Source organism: Suricata suricatta, chromosome 6 (genome assembly GCF_006229205.1).
Source record: "Suricata suricatta isolate VVHF042 chromosome 6, meerkat_22Aug2017_6uvM2_HiC, whole genome shotgun sequence".
NCBI lineage: Eukaryota > Metazoa > Chordata > Mammalia > Carnivora > Herpestidae > Suricata > Suricata suricatta.
In genome coordinates this window covers 65,831,816-65,843,880 of record NC_043705.1, presented here as the reverse complement: position 1 = coordinate 65,843,880, position 12,065 = coordinate 65,831,816, and the positions used below count along the sequence as shown (strand labels likewise).

The 12,065-nt window shown below is 40.1% G+C and overlaps 1 protein-coding gene and 1 long non-coding RNA gene across 2 annotated transcripts in view; one reads left to right on the top strand and one right to left on the bottom strand.

The window, feature by feature from the left end:
- The window catches only part of LOC115293463, a 99,946-nt gene extending 98,829 nt beyond the window's left edge, over positions 1 to 1,117 (bottom strand). Inside the window, exons 1-2 of the mRNA XM_029941226.1 lie at positions 1,113 to 1,117; positions 792 to 975 (exon numbers count right to left, since the gene is read on the bottom strand). Coding sequence (XP_029797086.1) covers positions 792 to 975; positions 1,113 to 1,117 — 189 coding nt within the window. The remainder of the gene's footprint in view (positions 1 to 791; positions 976 to 1,112) is intronic.
- A 1,246-nt stretch (positions 1,118 to 2,363) lies between these two features.
- LOC115294634 lies at positions 2,364 to 6,332 on the top strand. The gene is made up of 3 exons (XR_003910011.1): positions 2,364 to 2,926; positions 3,017 to 3,246; positions 6,064 to 6,332. It is a non-coding gene; the product is annotated as an uncharacterized LOC115294634 (long non-coding RNA).
- The last annotated feature ends 5,733 nt before the right edge of the window (positions 6,333 to 12,065 follow it).

The window sequence follows — 12,065 nt, the reverse complement described above, 5'->3', positions numbered from 1 at the left end:
ACTCTGTGCCAGGAGGACAAGAAACACCTATTATCTTTTTCTGTACTGTCTTTTGGAAGCCCTTGGGTACTAGAGAGATGCGTCCTTGTATAGGTCTTGCATAGGGAACAGCTGGAATACCGCAAGACTCTTAGAGAAGAGAATAAATCCTAGAAAGTTCAAACTGAAAATGACATCCAAAGTTATCTAGTTCAGTGGTTCCTGTTGCTAGCTGTATTTAGAATCACCTGAGGAATTATGAAAACCGCCAATACCAAGCCCTACTCTCCAAGAAATTCTCATTTAATTGTTCTAGGTTGAGATCTGGGCTCAAATAATCTGCTTATCAAAGAAAAGGATAAATGTATTAATAAATGTATAGTTAAGGCATTTTATTAATTGATGCATTAAATGATAAACATAAATGAAGACTTTTCTACAAAGTTGGGAACAAGGGCAAATATATGGAGATATGGTCGAGTTTGTTCCTTTTGGTGTCCTGAGCACCCAATTTTCCGACGTGTTGGGGGCCGTTCTCCATACCACCAGTTATCTGGGGACACCAGCTGGGTGTCAAGTCCATTCTGACACTTCACCCAGAAGTGAGGTCAGAGCGCACAGGTTCAGGATTCAGCTCCTCAGGCCCACGCTCCTCTCCCGCTCCACTTCCGACGCCAGTATCAAGCCCCGGTTACCTGTGCTTCCGACCCGCACGCTGTAACCCGGAGGTTCTCACAACTCCCTCCTGCCTTGGGTTCAGCTAGCTGGGTAGTCCGAGAGGCTCGCAGAACTCTGAGAAACATTTTACTTACTACAGCCCAAGGAACTCGGGAACCGCCAGGTAGAAGAGATGCGAAGAGTAAGGCAGGGGGAACGGGCAGAGCCCCGCCGCGCCCTCTCCAGGTGACCGCAATCCCCAAGCGTCCAGCCGGAAAGCCTGCTGAGCTGCGTCCCGGCGCGATTTTCACGGAGACCTCAGGACGCGGGCCGGGCCGCCTCAATCACTGGCCGTTGGCCACCGACTCAACCCTAAGGCCCTCTCTCCTCAGGGGTGGGACTGGAAAGGCGAACCTTCGTATCACGGGATTGGCTCTCCAGCAGCCAGCGCCCGCCCGTTAGGTCAGGTCAGTCACGTCATTAACGGAGCAGGAGACGTCTTCGTCGATTTTATCCCTTCGGGAATTCCGAGGGGTTTTTTGTTTTTTAATTTATTTATTTTGGAGAGACAGAGACAGTGCGAGCAGGGGAGGGGCAGAGAGAGGGAGACACAGAATCTGAAGCAGGCTCCAGGCTCTGAGCTGTCAGCACGGAGCCTGACGTGGGGCTTGAACCCACTAACAGTGAGATCATGACCTGAGCCGAAGCCGACTGAGCCACCCAGGCGCCCCGCATTCTGAGGGTTTTAAAAGCTCTGTGCCTCAAATGAAAACAGAATATATATTACTTAAGGGGCTCCTGGTTTGTCGGTTTGATTTTGGCTCTGGTTATGATCTAATGGTTCCTGGGTTTCAGCCCCGTGTGGGGTCCATGCAGCTGTGTGGAGCCTATTTAGGATTCAATCTCTATCCCACTCCCACTACCCTTCCCGTGAGCACTCGCGCCAGCTCGCGCTCTCTCTCTCAAAATAAGTAAACACTTAAAAAAAAATCACAACATCACGCTCCTATACCTACCTCACTTTGGTGAATCACACATTCAACTAAATAAATAAATAAATAAATAAATAAATAAATAAATAAATAAATAAATAAAAACTGAGTATTGGCTCAAAGGTAAACTCTGCCGATGGCATTACAAAAATTAATGGTGGTGGGGCACCTGGATGGCTCAATCGAGGCTCAGATACTTGGTTTAGGCTCAGGTCATGATTTCACAGTTCATGGCTTTGAACCCCCTATTTGGCTCTGTAGTGAAAGTCTGGAGCTTGCTTGGGATTTTTCGCTCCTCTCTGCCCCTCCCCAGCTTGCTCTCTCTCAAAAGATAAATAAGCAAACATAAAAAAATAAATACTTTTTTTAAAATTTTAAAAATACATCCCAGAGGAGAAGGGGGTGGAGGGAGGGGCTAGCTGGCTCAGTCAGTAAACCTGCAACTTTTGTTTTTTTAATGTTTATTTTTGAGAGAGACAGAGTCAGAGAAAGAATGTGAGCTGGGGAGGGGCAGAGAGGGAGACACAGAATCTGAAGCATACTCCAGACTCTGAGCTGTCAGCACAGAGCCTTATGTGGGGCTCAAACCCATGAACTGTGTGAGATCATGACCTGAGCCGAAATGAGACACTTAACCAACCGAACCGCTCAGGTGCCCCAGTGAGCCTGTGACTCTTGATATGGGAGCTGTAAATTTGAGCCCCATGTTGGGTGTAGAGATTACTTAAGAATAAAACCTTTAAAAAAATTAAATTAAAATTAAAATATATCCCCCAATTTTTTGATATTCTTACCTTTAAGAAGCAGAGCCTAAGCTTTGCGCAGTGCCAGTATTGTAGCCAATGAGGTTTATCTGAGATGCGATTTTTGCTAAAAGAGGTTGCTAAAAGAGGTTTTTGCTAAAAGAGCTTAATTTCCCTCCCCTCGGTTGTGGGAAAGATTTAGTAACTCACTTCTAACCAGTAAAATGAAGCAGAAAATGTGATGTGGGACTTCTGAGACCGAGTCTTCAAAAGGCACTGTTGCCCTCTCTTTGTCTTCACTTGCTCTAGGGAAAACAGCTGATGTACCATGTCAGCGTTGCAAAGGCCACATGGTGATGAACCTTGCTGCCACTAGCAACTGGAGTGAGCCATCTAGGAAGTGGATCCCCTAGGCCTGGTCAAGCTCTCAGATGACTTCTCATGAGGTTGCAATCCTGGCCGACAGCATGACAGCTACCTCATGGGATCCCTTCTTGAATGAGAAGCTCCTAGCTAAGCCCCTCCTGAATTCCTGATTCTCAAAAATTGTAGGAGGTATTAGGTGCTGTGTTAAGATGCTAAGCTTCTGTACAAGACAACCATAAATAACAAAAACAGTAACACTTAATCCTTTGCCTCCACAAGTTTGCATCCAGGTGAAGAAGTAGGTTACAGCTCCAGAAACATAATGAACTATGGAAGGTTCTGGATGTCCTGGCATATGAAGAGGATTGCCGTGTAGTGGAAATCCAAAGGATGATGTCCACATCATGGTCTTTGTGAACTACCGCACTGAAGCTAAGTCATTTGGAGCCTGTGTGGCAGGACAGATTAAGTGGATAGAAGTGGAGAGAGGGAGACAGACTGAGAGACAGGTGGGTAGAAAGTTACACTTTGGGAATCCTCCTCACTGTTATAAGATGTCAGGGGAAGCCAATGATGGCACTAGTACATCAACCTCGATCAATAGGTTGTGTGTAACACCCTACTAAAACAGACGGTTAATCAACAGATTAATACAAAAATTCAGTTAAGTAGTTGATAAACCATGGTGCAAGCTTACTTTTCCAGGTGTTAATTCTAACGCTGTTCTTGCCTTTTGTAATTGCTGTATATCGTTTTTCTTAAACTGTAACAGCACTGTGCCTTAATCTCCATTTATATAAAATGACTCAGCCCCTGCAAAAGTTGATTAGAGTAGAGGTTGACAACCTGATTCAAACTGGAACCTGAGATACATTTGCAAGAATTAAGAACTGGGACTCATGTGGAGAATAGGCTGGTATATGTTTTCAACCACATTTTCTTCCGTATCAATCCAGGAAGCACAGGTACTAGGCAGGAGAGAGACAAAGAGAAAGAAACAGAAATACAGAAGAGAGTTCTATAGCATAACCTGTAATTGTATAATAAATTGTCAGTTTCTCCTTATCACTGAAACTGGTTACAGATAGCTCTTTTCTGCAACCAAAAGATACTATTACACTATTCACATTTTACAGGTTAGACATTAATATTAAAAATGATTTGAACTTTATATTACATATCATAATAAGGTTCCAATTGTAAAACATCTATTCTTTAGCACTTTAAATGATTTTCTTTTTTCTAAATTGAAAAACTTCCCAGAGAAGTGATACAAGTAAAGGAATTTATAAACAACATCTGTCTAGCTCATGTTATTGGTTATTTGTGTAAAAATGTCCTATTACTCACACAGATTTTTTTTTTTTTTTTTTACCCTTTGGAAAAGAATAATCTATGATTTCCTGTAAATAGAAGAGCTAGGAATTTTTTAAAATTCTGATCTAAGTTGTTTCTTCACTTTTATTTTTTTATTTTCTTTTTGTGTTTATTTCTTTTGAGAGAGAGAGAGAAAGACAGAGGCAGGAAAAAAAGGAAGAGCGAGAATCCCAAGCAGGCTAAGATGTCAGTGCTGAGCCCGATGTAGGCCTCGATTCAAGAACTAGGAGATCATGATCTGAGCTGAGATCAAGAATTGGACACTTAACTAAATGAGCCACCCAAATGCCCCTCTTCATTTTTAATTATAACACCTAATTTGGGCTATTCAGCCAAGAAAAATCTGATCTGGTGTGAAGGTTTAGAATAATTTTTAAAAGTTTCAATAGCAACAATAGCTCAATGTAGATCGGAAGGATTACCATACTCCTATACATTATTTGAAGAGCTATAAAGAAGTTAGTGCGATAAACCTAAAAAGTTTTTGAAAAACTATAATATGCTCTGTAAAAAAAAAAGTATTATTATCACAATAAAGTCAATAGGAATTTTTTAAAAAATGTTTTAAAATGTTTATTTAGTTTTGAGACAGAAAGAGACAGAGCACAAGCAGGGGAGGGGTGGAGAGAGAGGGAGATACAGAATCTGAAAGAGGCTCTAGACTCTGAGCTGTCAGCACAGAGCCCTAGGCAGGGCTAGAACCCACAAACTGCGAGATCATGACCTGAGCCAGGCTCGGAAGCTTAACCGACTGAGCCACCCAGGCACTCCAGGAACACTTTTATTTTACTGTATATGATTAATTGGATGGATACCAGCACAGACTAAGAAATGCAGCAATACCTCCCTCTGTTTATTTTCTCAACAATATTTGGATGATTCTGAATTCAAGAGCAGTGAGGTTTTTTTCATCACAGGCTTTTTTTCTTTTGTTTCTGGGGAAGAAAAATATCTGGTTTAGTAGTGACTTCTAGTATAAGAGAATGTTTTTCAGAATTTTTTCAACTCATCTTTGGGGCATTGACCTCAGGTCTGAAAATTGCAAAATCCTTCCTCTTGCAGCTAGTTCTTTGGAGTACTCTTTCATATGTCTGATATCTACCCTTAGGCTATGTGTTCTGGCACAGAGGATTTATCTTTTTATCTCAGGGAATTTTTAAAGTTTGTAAATATGTATGAGAGTATCAAAATCACTGTGCTAATTTCCAAAGAACTCAAAATTCCTATTTCAGCTTCTATCTTCTCCAGAATCTTCTTCAAAGCCTTTTTTACTGTTTCTCAACATGTGGCATTGATGGTTCCTTGTGGTAGTTGGTGTTGATTCTATTTGCTTATTTCTCCCTCATTTTTATTCCTTATAAATGTTGACAGGACTGACAGAACCCAAAACAAGGATATTAGCTTTGAACGCACTTGCCTCTTACCTGGAACTGGAGGGAGCGTGGTAAGAGCTGACATGATGTACGGTGGCTGGAAAGGCCAGCAGTAGGGAAGTTAAAATGATCATGTCAGAGGGGAACCTGGGTAGTTCAGTGCTGGCAGCACAGAGCCTACTTGGGAGTCTGTCTCCCTCTCTCTCTCTCTCTCTGCTCCTCCCCTGCTCGCTCTCTAACTCTCTATCTAAAATATATAAGCAAACATTTTAAAAGATATTTTTAAAAAATGATAATGCCAGAAAGGTAAGACAGAGAGAGGGCAACAGGGTGGCTGGGATGGAAGAGCAATGTGTGGCTGAGAAAGTGCCCTGGATGAGGGTTGGCCATCTGAAATGGCGTGGCTGTGGAGTCACTCTCTGTGAGGTGGGGCTGTTGGCGTTCTCTTGTGTATGCTCCTTCATGGCACAGAGCTCAACACATTTCCTAGAAAGGGCCATCTGACTGAGTTCTGGCCAATGGACTTCTAGATCTGATCACAACATGTTCCATGAAAGCTTCTGCTCTCTTTCCCAGGCCATCTGCTAAAAATGAAGGACTCTGAGGGCCTAGAGGATGATGCTAATGCAGGACAGAAGGAACCAGGATGCCTGAGTCATTGCTTGGAGAAGAGTTCTATTGGACGTTGCACAACAAGAAAGAAAATTATGTTAAGCCACTGAAAGTTGATGTTTGTTTATTACAGTAGCTAGTACTAATTATTCTAATATCTTTTTGTTTCTGAATTTGGGTTTGATGTTGTCACGGTAAGAGAATAAAGAAAAGAATAAAGAAGCAGAAAACTATTACTCAGAGAAGGATACTTGGTGGTGAGGAGTGGTGTGGGGGTTGGGGGGAAACAGGAGAAAACAGATGGTATTGGGCATAGAGGGCCACCTGAGATAGAAAACATTTCATGGATATACTGATCTAATTTTAGAACTGAGCAGGACACCTCTAAATGAGACTCGATTTTCATAAAAGTAAACATACATATTTTGACAACTATAATTAAAAGAATCTATATATTATGCAACTGTAAATAAAGTACAATAAATTAAGTTGATTGAAAATATTAAATAGGAAAAACAGAGATCCAACATCATTTTTTTTAATGTTTATTTATTTTTGAGAGACAGCAAGAGAGACAGAGTGTGAGTGGGGAAGGGGCAGAGACAGAGGGAGACACAATCTGAAGCAGGCCCCAGACTCTGAGCTGCCAGCACAGAGCCCAATGCGGGGCTCAAACTCATAAACCATGAGATTGTGACCTGAGTCAAAGTTGGATGCTTAACTGACTGAGCCACCCAGGCATCCCTCAAGTTCTTAAATATATAAAACAAGATTTTAAAAATGAAGTATGCTTCCTGTACTTCAAAATATCAGGGAGCGGGGCGCCTGGGTGGCTCAGTCAGTTAAGCCTCTGACTTCGGCTCAAGTCAGATCTCACATTCGTGGGTTCGAGCCCCGCGTCAGGCTCTCTGCTGACGGCTAGCTCAGAGCCCGGAGCCTGCTTCCAGTTCTGTGTCTCCTTCTCTCTCTGACCCTCCCCCTCTCACGCTCTGTCTCTCCTGTATCAAAAATTAATAAAACATTAAAAAAAATTAAAAAACAACAACAACAACAAACTATCAGGGAGAAACACAGGCCAAGGCCCGACCTTCCTGACTGGGGGTGCTGTGAAGAAGAGCTCTGGGTGTGGACGATATGTGGACTGTGTAGAATTAAATATGAAGCATGCTGGGCCTGAGATTCCAGAGAAAGTGGCAGGAAAGGATGAGTTTTTCCCTCTGCTTTTTAGTACTTAAATATAGTGACTTAAAAGTCAGTTTCTATGCAACAAAAGAAATATTTAGTGATCAGATCTGGAATAGTTATTTGAAATTTCCAAACTGCTGAAGGGTAAAAATTTAAAGCTACAGTTTCCTTTGAAATATAGCATAGTTTGTTTTTTTTCCCTGAAACATGGAATAAATCCAGAAGTCTGAGATGGTACCCCTAATATTCATTCTTCAGTGAATAATTCATTTGTGACCATCAAATATATATTATCTTTAAAGCATGCTAACATCGGGGCACCCATTGATTGGGATAAAAGCACTCCTTTGTTCCTTCTGTAAACTACCAGCCACAGACCTTTCCTATGACTTGGGGCTTCCTTTGTCCCCCTCTTTTCTATGTCCAAATTAGAGATTTCCTTGGGCTGGGAGGGCAGTCTAAGAGTTTATGAACAGAGATCCCACAGGCTCTAGTGCCCACAGTTTCAGTGGTCCTGAGGCTCATGGTGGTCATTGTGAGCCAATCACTGTTGTCACCTAATATCATCAGTGAAGCTGCTGATTAGAAAACGGCATCAAAGCACATCAGTCATTCCACCAGGATCAGGGTGCCCGAGGTCCTCAGACTGAAAACCTCATCGGCCAGGGATGAGGGAAAGATAATCAGGCAGAGCACAAAGGATTTTTAGAGCAGTGCAAACACTATGATTTTATAAGGATGGATATGTCATTATGTGTTTGTCTAAACCCACAGAATTACAATACCAAGAGTGAACCCTAAGGTAAACTTTGGACATTGGGTGATTTTGATGTGTCACTGTAGGCTTGAGTGAGTGGGCCAATGTAGGCATTACTGGTGAGTGATGTTGATAACGGGGAAGTCTATATACTTGTGGAGGCAGAGGGTACATAGGAAATCTCTACTTTCCTCTCAGTTTTGTTGTAAACCTAAACCTGCTCTTAAAAAAAATTTGTAAAAACAAAATCTCACTAGCTATCATTGTTTCACTAGAAGTTGACTAAGCAAAAAATAGGTGTCTTAGAAAACGACCTGTGCTAAATTCAGGGCTTAAATAATTTCCACCAAAGTGTATTATTTTTCCAAAGGTAATACACGTTCTTTGCAGAAAGCTTGAAAAATACAGAAAGAACAAAGAAGAAATTGAGAAACTCTGAACACAATTAATAACTTGTTATATATATGTATGTGTATATTTGTGTGTGATGTGTATTTATGTGTAGATGAGTATATATATATTATTAATATACATGTATTAATATGTAATGTTATATATTAATAATATATAAATATAATGATAATGTATTGCTATTTATATACATATAATATATAATTATATGCATTTTGTATTTATATTACATATTTATGTAAATATGTAGAATTTTATTTTACATATTTCTGTTAGTTATAACTAATATAACTTTGGGTTGTATTATGAAAGTTGCCTCATTAATTCATTAACTTTTTTTTAGGTAGGCTCCACACCCATGGGGCTTGAACTCACAACCCCAAGATCAAAAGTTGCATGCTCTACTGAGCCAGTCAGGCACGCCTATTCATTAATATTTTTTTAACACACTGTAAAAATATTCTCTCTCAGATGACTTCACAAGAGCTTTCTTCCTATATTCATTTCATTCTCCAAAAACTTGTACCGTAGAAGAACATATATATGTGTAAACTTCTGATCTTATCACTGTTACATTTTTCTTTTCTTTTTTTTTTTCAAAGTGGGCTCCACACCCAATGTAGGGCTTGAACTCATGACCCAAGATAAAGAGGCACATGCTCTACCAACTGAGCCATCTAGGCACCCCACATTTTCTTTAAAACAAATATATTTTCATCTTTAAAATGAACCTTCAGAGTTACTAGGTGGATCTGTGAACTATAATTCATCAGCAGCATCAAAAGGAGGCTTATCAAATCTTTTATCATGTGTCTTTTTGCAGCCCATGAATACACAGGCTGCCAATGGGGATCACTGTAGAAGTCATGGTTTTATTTACTTTATTTATTATTATTATTATTTTATTTTATTTTCACATTACATAACATATAGTGTAGTCTTGGTAGAAGCCATTAGTTATTTGATAATGGATTTAATAATTTGGGCCATGATCTGTGGTTCCTTTATGGTTCTTGCTGTAGGGGAATCAGTGGTGTCTCTGTTTTTCCCACAATGAAAATGATAAACCATTTTAATGGGTTCCTATTTCATTGGAAACCTAGGCACTCTCAAAATCTATTTATAAAGAAGGCTCTCATAAGTCACTTGTAAGTATGTGATGACATGCTGAGCTTAATTTTTACTTTGCCTTGAAGCAGGCAGAGTGTGGACATGTCCCCTCTTTGCTTTATGTTACAGTTTAGTCCTACAACAGAAAGCCACTATTGTTTATTGCAAGAGCCACACAGGGTCTTGGGTTCTACAGATTATTTCACATGACAACTGAAATGCAGCTGATGAAATGCATGAAATTTATTATATTTCCAGCTGGCATTTTCTACTCTGAAGGTCGAAGTTTTCAGCACCCATGTTTAGGAGAAGGTGTAGAGGCAAAGAAAAGTACAAATCACTGAAGTTAAAAGGCTTGTCATCTTTAGAGAGTTTCTAATTTATGGTCACAGTGTTATTTATTACAATCTAAATCCTGTGAAGAATGGTTCTTCTTCCAAGAGGAAGAAAACTGTTCAAATAGTTTAAATTCTGGAAAACGAAGGAATCTTATAATTCCAAATGGGCAACCTTGTATTCTAGAGATAGTATTTGAGCAAAATACAAAATCCACTGAACTCTGCCTATAGATTTCTATTGATTGGATGAGACAGAAGCATACAATCTCAAGTATCATACCAATAAACGGAGAGAAGTATGTAATTGTGTGTGTTTTGTTCATAGAAAATGTAACTACTCTCCTTGTGGCAATGAGGCAGTGTCTGAGTTTACTTATATGGAATCATAAGATGCTAGATCTAATGGAGTTTTAGAAAATGCTGGATTTTTGCCAAGGGAGTTTTCCAGAGTAAAATAGTGAATTAGTGATAGTAAATAGTCAATTAGTGAATAATTCTTTTGCTTAGTTACATCAGCTTTAAGTAAAATAGGCAGGGACCCTAAATTGTACTATTTTCTAATCTCTTAGAGAATCTTTTGCATTTCCGATTTCTCAAGTATTTTACACTGCTTGGGTCCTTTACTCCTTGACTTAGATATTTGTATTACAAAAGAAATCCAATTCTTCTCTTGTTTTTAAGGCATATTCAATTCCTACTTTATTTCAAATAATTGCATCTACTTGTGACCCTTCAAAAAGTAATTTCTCGGGGAGCCTGTTTCAGATTCTGTATCTCCCTCTCTCTCTGCCCCTCCCTTGCTTCTCTCTCTCTCAAAAGTAAATAAATAAACATTAAAAAAAGTAATGAATGAATTCATTCACTTTATTTGTTCTTAATATTAAGTCTATGATGAAAATCCAATATATGTCCTCTACATTTTTCTTTAGTTATAGAGTCCAGATTTGGTCATATTAATGTGTATAAGTTCCTTTGTTTCATATCCAGGGAAGTAAGTTCCCTCATAGGGTTTTCTAGCTATCAGCAGGCAGAGTCCACCAGTCTGAACATCAAAGAGAAGTATCTGTGCAAATGAATTATCCTGGAGCCTACCAGGGATAATTGTTTGAACATGTTAAGTTGTTTACCCCTAACAACTATTTCAGACTGCTTACAGCTTTTGGTTTTTTTGTTTATTCAAGAAAGTGGGGGTGGGGAGAGAGGGGGAAGAGGCAGAGGGAGAAAGAATGAAACACAAAATCTTTCTGAGTTGAGGAGAGGGCAGGAGAGGTTCATTCCATCTTGCCTCTAGCCCCTATTTTTTATCAAAATAATTCACCCATCTACAGAAAAAACGTTTCCCTGCTTTTGCCACACATACAAACTGCACTGAGGAACCTGAATGTTGCATGTCTTTCTACCTCATCTATGCAGGAAATGCATTTACTTCGTTGGTGAAAATCCTAGGAAGCAGAAAACAGGACTGCTTTCTACTTCCTCTGGAGGCATGAATAAAAGTGGTATTTATTAAATGAATTTCTAAAAATCAAGTATTAAATATGTAATCCCTATTTCAACACTTGACAGGAAGGATGTAAGTGGGAATCGTGTAAAGAAAAAATTATCTGGTATTTTCAGTTACGGAGTGGAAAGGAGCTGAGAACATGCTGACCATTCTTGTACTTTACTCAAGTTCTGACCAGGATCAGAACTCAGAAATGGGACTTCCTTTGTTCTGGAGTATCTCTGAGGGCAGAATGCACACCTGCAAGTGTGACCTGGGGGGCTGAAGCTGGTGCAGGAGGGATTTTCATTGGGTGAGGACCTTCCTCTTCTGGAACAGTTTAGCGGGACCGAATAGCAGTGCCTCACTCCCGTAGCTATTCCAATCTCTGTTGTCAACACCTCTGGGTTAAGGAGTAACTGAAACATTTTAGAGCTGCTAGCAGTCTTTTTTTTTTTAATGTTTATTTTTGAGAGAGAGAGAGAGACAGAGTGTGAGCAGGGGAGGGGAAGAGAGAAGGGAAGACACACAATCTGAAATTGCTCCAGACTCTGAGCTGTCAGCACAGAGCCCAACACGGGGCTTTGACCGTGAGTCACGAACTAGGCCAAAGTCAGACAGTCAACTGACTCGGCCATCCAGGAGCCCCAAGCTGTTTTCAGTCTTAGACAAATTCTGGTAA